The sequence below is a fragment of the Pocillopora verrucosa genome, chromosome 9 (assembly GCF_036669915.1).
Source record: "Pocillopora verrucosa isolate sample1 chromosome 9, ASM3666991v2, whole genome shotgun sequence".
NCBI classification, from domain to species: Eukaryota; Metazoa; Cnidaria; class Anthozoa; order Scleractinia; family Pocilloporidae; genus Pocillopora; species Pocillopora verrucosa.
In genome coordinates, this window is record NC_089320.1 from 13,013,987 (window position 1) to 13,024,693 (window position 10,707).

At 36.4% G+C, this 10,707-nt stretch overlaps 1 protein-coding gene across 1 annotated transcript; it reads right to left on the minus strand.

Moving 5' to 3' along the window:
- Positions 1 to 1,405: 1,405 nt before the first annotated feature.
- LOC131798843 (dolichyl-diphosphooligosaccharide--protein glycosyltransferase 48 kDa subunit) lies at positions 1,406 to 9,697 on the minus strand. Its single transcript, XM_059116501.2, has 12 exons — positions 9,501 to 9,697; positions 8,368 to 8,478; positions 7,967 to 8,053; positions 7,744 to 7,847; positions 6,480 to 6,574; positions 6,007 to 6,100; positions 5,173 to 5,276; positions 4,191 to 4,235; positions 3,777 to 3,924; positions 3,294 to 3,417; positions 2,893 to 2,999; positions 1,406 to 1,636 (listed from the first exon to the last, which is right to left on the minus strand). Exons 1-12 carry the CDS (start codon positions 9,664 to 9,666, stop codon positions 1,481 to 1,483), a joined length of 1,341 nt encoding a protein of 446 aa, XP_058972484.1. The 5' UTR covers positions 9,667 to 9,697; the 3' UTR covers positions 1,406 to 1,480.
- Positions 9,698 to 10,707: the final 1,010 nt, after the last annotated feature.

The window sequence follows — 10,707 nt, forward strand, 5'->3', positions numbered from 1 at the left end:
TAGAGCACTGCACCAGTTTTATGGAGGTCATGGGTCCAAATCTTGTACAAGCCTGAATTTTTTTTCTGGCTTCATTTTCACTATTGCTTAAGTGGTGTTCATTACTGCAAAGAGTGCTTCCAAATTCCATTGATACTTTTATGTTACATATCTGCATGCTCATGTTATTACTAATGAAAGTCAACCTTGTTCTGTCACTTATTTGTTACATCCTTATGTGCCCATAGGAGCCATAATAATGATAATAATGCCATTATGTTGCTTTGTCAGCATAATCTCACTTCAAATGTATCAAAAATATGACCTTCCTTTGTCTCCAGATGATGGAAGTTAACATTGTGCACATTATTAGTCTGGTGATTAACTGAAGTGAAACTAGAAATAATATCCCTGTGGTGTTGTTGTTGGGGGTGACTTGATTTTTTTTCTTGAGTTTAGTTTTTGCTCCACTGAAAAAGGTATTAATTTGGGAAAGGAGAACAGGTTCACTTCTAGAAAATCAACTGTTTACCGAGCCTGGTGCTTGTGAAATAAGGCAAAAGACTTTGAGGAGAGCATATGAGTACGTTTGTATAAGGATTCTTTTTTTGCCAGCCCCTACCAGATGCCCTCTTTAGAACCCTTTGTGCATGATAATGTTTATCTCAGGCCTAAACTTTCTAACGCGTAAGAGTAACTGGGACCTAATTTCTCCTTACAACATATCACTGCTGAATCAAACACAAAGGTCATTGGAGGAATGAAAATGATTGCAAACATTTAGAAGCCAGTGATTGTCAAACAAACTCTTGTTGGCAATACAATAGGGAATGTATAAAGAGCAGTATGGAGAATTTACATATTCATGCCAGGGTGTCAACAGTTAACGTCCCTTCAAATGACATACAAACTCTCATTGTAAGACTGCTAGATTTTGATAGTCAGAGATATTTTCACAACTTAATATCACCTCAAACCCCTAATTTGAATAATAAACAGTTCTATTAGAAAACTTGCCAAGAACAGGAAAATGAGTGCTCTTACTACATTTTTGTAAGATAAAATTCAATGCACTTGGAGGAGAGAGTTTCACAAAGAAGTTATACTTTGTCTGGAGTTCAGTAGAATAATTCCACCACAAAAGCTTAACCCTTTACAGCCCAACATCAGTATGCATATTCTCCATATGGTGCTCTGTTCATTTTGTAAGGTGCTCACAAGGAGAATTTGTGTAACAATCAAGAGCTTCTTTGGTTGGATGATCATTTCCTTTATTAGTGTGACATTTATGTGTGATATTGTAAGGAGAAATAAGATGCTTGTCACTCTTACAGGTCTCAAGGTTAAAAACCTTCCCAGGGAAGAGGGGTGGGATATGGACATGTTCTGAAACAGCAGTGGGGCAATTAAAGAGTTCTAAATTGGGTAACAAGTTACAGATTTTATTGACTTAAAAAAAAATCTACAAATGGTGATGAATCCAAGCTTAAGAAGGGCCTGGTTAGTCTGCCTTGCTCTTTACTTCATCTCGATGATGTAGGAATACCAGGCTAAAGATAAACAACCCCAAAATCATAGAAAAGGCACTGGCATAGTAAGGGTATGCAGATGGAATGAACCGCTCATACTGAGTGTGTTCTCTGGGACGCACAGAAACCTGAAAAAAACCCAGAAAAACTTGAAATTAACCTTTCATCAAAGATACTGTTTGCCTTTTATGCTTAAGAGGGCATAAGTTAAATTTTCAAGTAACAGGTGTACAAAAAAATACTAAAGGCAGCCAGGAAACCCATTACAAACCAATAAAGGGGGTAAGTTTCTAAAGAAACTGTGGTGCTGCGTCAGTGGGTGGGTAGAACAGGTAATTTGGTGTTGACAACCGAGTTGAAAACATAAATTGACCACCATAAAGAGTTAGAAGGCTGATGTTTTGAGCATTTGCCCTTCAGCTATTGCTTTGATGAAGGGCTAACGCTCGAAATGTCAGCCTTTAACTCTTTACAGTGGCCAATTTATGTTTTCAACTCAGCTGTTAACATCAAATTACCCATTATGAACCACACCTTTTCTACATGATGGGCTTTCTTGAGAAAACACTATAATGTTATCACAGTTCAGAGGTGGAATAGTGACAAATCAATGGCACAAGAGCAAGCATCACAAACAAGTCACTTATCACAGCAGGCATTTTAATAGCTGAGGTTAAATTGGTTCAATTTGGCCTTTGAAATGTGTAAGCCTCTTGGATGGCACACCTTCTAAATCCTGTAAGGCACTACTGGTGTAGATTAGATTTTTTTGAAGTGACAAAGGGTATTGTTATGACCCATAGATGATAGTCAGTTAGTGGCAATTGTCTTGGGTAGACAAGGGCTAGTGCTTGAAGGTGATGGAACTGGAATAACTGCAGTAACAAAAGTGCCGAGTTCTTCTGGAAATTAGCTTGTCTCTCTTAGAAAAAACAATTCAGTGCAGAAAAAGGAACATATGCTATGATCACCTCTTTCAGTATTGTTACAATCAGGTGGTCATAGTAACAAGGGAAGACAATGGTAGTTGTTGAACTAATTCCAACTGTAAACTTGCAGTAGAAATAGCCACTTCCACTTAACAAAATGTGCCACAAAAAAAGCTTGACCCTTTAACTCCTGTGAGTGACCAAGACTGAATTTCTCTTTACTATATCTATACAATATCATGCAGACAAGTGATAAGAATAAAGGAAACTATCAATCAATTGATCTGATACCAAATTCTCCAAACTAACATAATGTGAATCATTTGGCAGACAGTTAGGAGAATTACCAATTAGATCTTGGGAGTTTAAGGGTTAAGTGCCCGAAGAGTTATATGCCAAAATGGTACAAACTAACAATTCAAACAACAATAAAACAAAAGAATACATGTCAATACCTGAGTTTTGCTGTGGAGGTAAGTGTAACCCACACGGTTATATTCCACCTTAAACTGGAACACCCCATACACATCAGGCAGTTTGAACTTTGCAACAAAGAGGCCATCTGTAACCATAAAAGAAACATCATGACTGAGGTTAAAAAAAAAAGCTGCATGTACATGTACTTTAATTAAATAGCTCATTGATACTAAAACAGTATTTAAATTGTTTGCTTCCCCCATTTTAAACTGCTGTTTCACTTAAAAGAAAACATTAGGGGGAAAACACAAGGCCTTCGCTTTTTTTTACCATACACCAGAGTGTTTGAAAGTTGCAACAAACTCTTCATAATACAAACAGGCCTTTGTTATTGATTATATTATATTATAAATTATGTTTAAGATTGTGACTAGAATACCATTTGACTTGTTGAGTGTTGTCCTCACAAATGGATCAATCCTGAAGAACTCCAATTGCACATCAGTCCCTTGGAATGATTCCCACTTTCCATCAACCAGCTCCTCAATTCTGATGCTGTAAACCTGGAAAGATGAAAAAGAAGAAAAACATGTAAGTAAAACATTTTTGGTTTGAACAACATTTGATATAAAAAAAAAAAAAAAAAAACACTAGAGCCGTAAGACTCCCTGAGTTTCCCTGTGAGAAGCACTAGCTCCTTCAGAGGAGCTCAAGAACCCCTGTCCAAACCACATCCATTGAACACAGTAACAGTGTTCTCCAGATAATTCTTAGTTGCCAGCCATAAAAAAGACTTAGCTGGCAAAGGCTACTCTTTTTTTCCCCAGACCAGGACAAGTACGTTCATACCCAAAATGTCGGCAGCCAGTGCCTCTAGGGAACCCTGTAGCACATTACTTGAGATGCAAAGACAACTAATTACCACATCCTCTTCAATGGTGTAGGCAGCTGGAGGTGATGCTTCTCCTGCACGATGATGTTTCACTTCTCCCACACGAAGGACACCATTCTCCTTGAAAACCCATTCACTCAGAGCAATGGCCAGATCTTGGTTTCCAGATTTAGCATACCTGTGATCAAAATAATACAATCAGACAATACATGTAAATTATTGACTGCAGAGGGAAATAGAAGCATTTGTAGTAAAAGTGCATGTAGCAAAAAATGTGCACAACAAAGGCAAGCTCTAGTGGTGTTGGCCACTTGCTTTGTGCCTTGACTCAACTGTGTGAAACTCTTATAATTTGTTTATGTCAAATTTGGAATCCTTGCCATTGAAATAAATGATAGGGTTCCATACTGAATTTATAAAAAAAAAATTATTAAAATCACATACTGTTTGGAACCAGCTTTGGAACTCTGCACAGGCTTGTTGAAATATCTGTGGAAAAATTATGAATACATTGTCTAAATGTGCCTTAATTTTTTCATGTCCAGCTTGCAGTTGATGTACATGTTCATTATTTTGTATCCAACCCAAGTCTCATGACTCTTATGAAATTCAAATCAACCTGATCAATAAAAATAATAATAATAATAGTAGTAAATGAAAGGCGAAACTTTATTCACAACTCAGTCAGAATATTTACAGATGGATATAAAACGAAAACAAATAGTGCTTTATGTACAAATTTATATTAACTCCAAAGAATTTGCATAGCTAAAGCAAAATAAGAGTTCACTGGTAAAATTATCAACATAAAAAGCAACAATTTAGAATTCAATCTTTTAAATACTTGTGATTGATAAATAGTCTAAAAATCAATGTTTCCAAAGAAAATAGAGAAAAGAAGAAAGAACATAAAAGAATGCAAGTCTAAAATTCAGTGGACATGGCAGCAAGCCATGGACATGACCATAAGAATAATAATAATGTAATATTAATAATAAACATAATCATCCTCATTGTCATTACAATGAATTAGTGGTTTGAACTTGGGAGTTCTCTATAACTCATAGACATTAGTCCAACAATGCAATTTGCGATTTTGTTTAAATTTTTCTTGGTTTATGATGAAAAAATAAGAAGGAACTGTCCATTTCCTGGTGGGTCAGTTGAGTATAGCAGTGTTATATCATAGCAGATTTAATTAATATTTACACTTGGGCACTGAAAGATGTGTACCTTGAGTCCTGAAGTCTTTCAAGTACAGTGTTTGTGTTATGTATAAAATTTTTCTTCTCTAATGCAAAATAAACTTGCATGACATTTCATGAATTTCCTTCAGCAGAAGCTTTCTCAACCAAAGCTTTAATAACAAGTTTACATACAGTAGGAAACATTTACAAAATAATCAACTGTAAACATGGTAACATACTCGTCACTGAAGAAATCCAATGAACCTGAAAACACAACCCTGGCATTGTTCCTGGCTTGAAGACCAGCAATCAACAAAGTGCTCTTGCCAACAGCATGTGGATACTGAAAATACAAACATGTCTTTAATTAAGTTGATCAGTAAACCTTAGAAAGAAGTTTAAAACAACCCTACTCAATATGGAAATGCTGAAGATGTCTGACCAAAAATAATTCAGACTCATCTCCTTTGTATGCCCTTTCTCCAAAATAACAAGATCTTTGAAGTGTGCTTTCCACATTTACTCTGGTTGTCCAATTCGACAAGTACCTTTATGGTCATTTTTTCTTATCCAAATGGAAAAGTTACCCCTTCCAGACAATCTGGCCATCCAAGTCACAGAAAAGTGGGTAGAAGTTAACCCTTTAGACCCTGAGAGTGACTGGCATCTTATCTCTCCTTACCCTATCCCCCCTGAATCAAGCACGAAAGTCATGGGAATAGAGGAGATGATCACCAACTCTTGATTGTTAAACAAATTCTCCCTGTCAGCCTCTTTGGAAATGTATGGAGAACAGTATGGAGAATATGCATACTGATGTTAGGGTGTAAAGGGCTAAAGTACAAACCAAGTGGCCTGCACTAGGAAAGCTTATCTCAGCTTCTGCAGCATGACTGATATTGATCCCCATAAATTGAGAGCAACTGCATCTCAGGCCACTCTCAAGTATTTCCTACAAATTTGTCAAAAGTTTACCAGTACTCATTAACATTCCCACATGGGGTCTGTGAGGTATTGCATCACTTTCCCAAGAAAATAACACAGTACCCCCAGTCAAGGTTAGAAGACTTTACCTCAGATATCTTGACATCAGGGTAGTATGAATAAGCAGTAGAAGATGCTGTCAAGACCTCCATTACAAGGGGATTGTCAGGATCAGCAGTCATTCTGTCAAAAGGAAAAACAAAATGAAGTTTGCATACAGCACTTGCTTCTCAAACAGAAATTATTACATGCATATTTCTCTTTCAGACAATAAAAAGATACAAAATGCTATGGTAGGAGTTACAAAAAGACTTCAACTCAGATGTCTTTTTTCTGTAAACTTTAACCCCTTAACTCCCAGAGGTGATTGACATGTAAATCCTCCCTAATATATTACAGTAAATAGGTAACAAGAATACTGAAACTCTCCAGGAAGAAGTAGATATCTTATCCAACACTACATTCTTGTAACAGATTTGCAGGAAACTGTGTAGCAGCTAAAGGGGAGAAAAAAAAAAGGGGAGAATCCAAATCAGATCTTGGCAGAGATAACTCTACTTACCCAACTCCTTTAAATAATGAGGGGTTTGTCACTGAGTGTCCTGTAACAGTGCTAGCCTTGATGACATTTGAAGGGTCGGCAACAATTAGAGTATGCTAGAAATACGATTACAAAAAGACAGTCACAAAGGTATTGCACTTCATACAAGATACTCAAACATTGATTTTTGGTTCCTGTAAGCTGAGGAACACTTTTCATGCTGGTTGCAGGCCAAACAGAGAAGTATTCATGATGGTAATAGGACCACGTGGAGTCCAATTTGGTCTGTAATCTTATGAGTGATTGACAAAATTGGACAACTGCAAAGCCGGAGTCCAATTTGTTAACCATGAGTAAAATTACAGAAAGAATTGGATGACATGAAGTCCTGTTACCTAATCACAACTATGACAAAATTTGAGAAGGAAACTAGATACGAGTTTTACGTTTTCATAAGAAAAACAACATTTAACTTGGTGAAATGCCAGAAAACAGCCTGCCCACATGATGTGTTCTGTCCACTCACACAGGCATGACATGTTAACTTTCCCTTTAACTGTCCTATTACACAGCCCAGTTACAAGCATGATGCATATACTGTCCTATTAGTGCTCAAATCGGGCTGGTGATAACCAGTCACATTCAAGAATTTTGTTATAGTTTCGATCAATAAGGTTATTTCTTCTTGCTTTCTGTTGATTGTCATCTGAGCAACCTGGAATTACTAATTTAAAATGGGAATGAAGGGAAGAAATAGAAAATATTATTGGAAGGAATGATTGTCAGGGAAGTACACCGAAGAGGTAGAGCAGATGAAAACAGGTGAAACTTAAGTTGCTCTTGGTTTTTTCAGTAATCTTCCTCTTTTCTAGATCTTCTCAGTTTATTTTGTGACTCTTTATTCACACTGTGCTTAAGGACACAACAGCTACTTAAAATCCTACATTTCTTTGCCAGTCTCACCGATGAAAGATCACAAAATGCCTCTGAAAAAAGGAGGATGGCTGACCAATCTTTAATCTAATAGATTTCTCCTCACAGTGTTATCATTCAATTAAACATTAAGGTCGACAGAATACAGGAAATAATTGTCAACTAGAGAACTTCTTGATGGTCAAACAAATTCTCCTTGTCAGTGACACTGAAAAGATGAATGTTTAGTATAGTGTAGAGAATATTCATACTGATCTTAGGGAGTAAAGGATTCAATATTTAAGTGCAGTTTAATGATCCTCATTATCCAGCAAAAATTGACAGTAACTACTTAAAAGGGATAGAAAAATACCTGATCCAAATCAGAAACATCATGGTTGATGTGATCAATAACAGAAGTTTTCTCTTCATCAAATTCCACTCCACATTCACTTCCAAGTTCACGAATGGGATCACCTGCAATAATTAACAAAAGGAATGACATTAGAGTTCTCATGCTTGTATAAGTACTAGGATAAACAAAAAAACTTAAAGAAGTATGCAAACTTGGTACAAAGGGTGAACAGCTCACTTACCAATTGCAGAATTTGTTGCCACAAGAACATTTCCTCCTCCATCAATAAAGTCAGTGATTGCTCTGACATTCAGTGAACCACCAAATTCTGAATTGAATGACAGGGCAAGATAGACATAAATTCCAAAATGGAGCAAAAAATTTTTAATTATTCTATCTGTAAAAATTATTCTGGTAATATAGTCCTAATGAACCTGTATCAAAAAAGCACAAAGGCATTAATGGAAGGCTGTGGATCCTAGATTTCTTTTCCTCAAAAGTCAATTCTAAAATTGGTTTATTTTCTATTGTTTTTTTAGCCATTATCTCAGGGGGAAACATAGGAAAACATAAAAAGCTCAAGTGTTGTGAAACTCTTGTCAAGTTAGTATTGTTGTATTCTGCAATTGGAAGTAAACAAACCTTCAACAGATGGTGAAAATATCACAAGATGCTGATAGAGAAATTCTCCGTATTTTACAAGAGAGAGGCTTGAGTCATCAGCAGAGCGGAATACCAGATCAAATCCTCTTTCTAGCAAAAAGATATAATACCAAAAGCAAGTTTAGGCCTTACATTGTGTTCTTAAGGAGACAGTCAAATTTCAAGAGGTTCCACATTTTCTACATATTATACAAGGTAATAGACCATTCATTGGTAAAATCAAGGAATATAATTGAAATTTATCAGCCATAGTCCTTTACACCCTAACATCAGTATGCTTGTTCTCCATACTGTTTTCTATACATTTTCTATGATGCTCACAAGGAGAATTTGTTTAACAATCAAGAGCTCCTTTAGTTTGTGATAATTTCCTGTATTCTCTTTCCCATAATGTTTAGAAGAGGGGAGATATTGAAAGGAGAAATTAGATGCTGGTCACTTTGACATGTCAAAGAGTTTAAGTGCCCAAGTACTGCACTGTAAGTCAGTACCACAAAAAATGAATATAATAAAATCAAGGTTTTTCATTTTTTGTACAATATTGTTCAACCCTCTACACCTTAAAATAAGTGTGCACATTCTCCATACAAGGAGAATTTGTCTAACAATTAAGAACTTCCATTATTCCCATAACTTTGATGTGTGATTCAAGAGTGATATGTTAGGAGAAATTAGGTGCTAATCAATGTTAGGAGTCAAAGGGTTAAACAAAATCTTTGGTTTATTGTTCTCAACTCAACTCAATTCAACTCAACACAACACAAAAAGGCCATATCCTGCAAATCAATGTTTTCCTTTCTTTAGATTCATTAAAAATTCAGTACACTCCATATATCTAGCTAATAAAGGACTTAAATTAGATTTATGATGCAATTTTGTGCGCAGGCAGACTCAGCCTATACTCTCTGCAATCCTAGAGCTGAATCGATTCACAGGGCAAATTTTAGATTTATCGATCTGAATTACACACTAGAATTTGCTTAAAATATAAAACAATCCAGTGTCTCCATAGTATACACTTCACCTCTTTGTGCCCAAAACCCAACATTTTTAACACTTCCAAAGTAAGTCTTTGTTAAAAACCCCTGCTTGCAAATGAAGTTTGGTCTTACCTTTCAGAGAGTTAAAAAAGATGGAATGTGTCTCTTTTGTGTTGGCATTATCAAGAAGGACAAGGGTTTTCCCTCCTGCTTCGGTCAGATCAAAGCAGGCCAGCAAAACAACCAAAGTAGAAATGAAAAATCCTACAGAACGACACGTGTCCTTCAAGAAAGCCATGATGGAAGATGAGAAGGGAAGACCGCTGTTAATAGCCTCGTTTTCATGAGTGCTGCGTCTATAGTTTCCAGTTTCCTTCGCTCCACACTAAATAAAAAATTCAAATGAAATAATGACAAAAACGAACAAAAAAAATTAATTAAGACCGTTCGAAGAGATACGACGTAAATTATCAAAGAAACAGATGGTACTCCTCTGAAATTTCGTGTAATGCGTTTTTTGGAAAATCGCATCATCCACGATTAAAACGTTCAAGTTATAGGCGTTTGAATATCGCAGTCAAAAGGTCACCTCATAAGATCATTTGGGCTTTCACTGAAGTGAACACGGAAGAAGTACCTTGCGTTGCGCACGCTCGAAAGAAATGCAAGAAACACGCGCGAGCAGATCAGACCGCAGTTGTTCAAAGAGTACTTCTGTTTAGTAAGTTTTGTAAACACTTTTCCGCTGGATAGCGATTTTATCCGCTGGATAGCGATTTTATCCGCTGGATAGTGTTGTCATCCGTTTCAACAACTAGGCCCAGTACACACTTTTAGATGAAAATATTGCCGCATTCGTACTCTCAATAAATCTTGTTCGTTCTCATAAGCGTCAAAGCAATACTGCAAGAACTTGCTTGCATGTGCTGAAGCTTTGAAATATTTGCCTTGATACAGAAGACACTATACTTTGTTGCGTCTGCAAAGTTACCTCGCACGAGTGAAACATGCTTGGTAGGGCAATGAATGAAAAGGGAAATACAAGGATTTTTCTTTTATTATCGTTACTGGTTATTTCTAAGCTATATTGCTGAACTTGCAAAAGAAATAATATTTCGGCATCGTTTGAATTTCTTCTAAAACTTGACTGCAGAATTTCAATGGGTCCTGAAATTCGGCATCCAAAGCGCTATTTTACAACACCAGGAACTCAGAGAACGAGCCAGAACCTGACACTAATTATCAAACAATATAATGTTCATGAAAAACACCCAAGGCAATTTCATGTCCGCCATAAGAGAGACCCCTTACTTAGTTTGACCACATTGTACACAGAACA

Coding starts and splice junctions, on each gene's coding strand:
- LOC131798843 (XM_059116501.2), bottom strand. CDS start 9,666: ATGGCTTTCTTGAAGGACACGTGTCGTTCTGTAGGATTTTTCATTTCT. Junction 3,418..3,776: donor ACACCATTGAAGAGGATGTG/GTAATTAGTTGT, acceptor TCATCTTTCCAG/GTTTACAGCATCAGAATTGA. Junction 1,637..2,892: donor ACCTCCACAGCAAAACTCAG/GTATTGACATGT, acceptor GGTTTTTTTCAG/GTTTCTGTGCGTCCCAGAGA.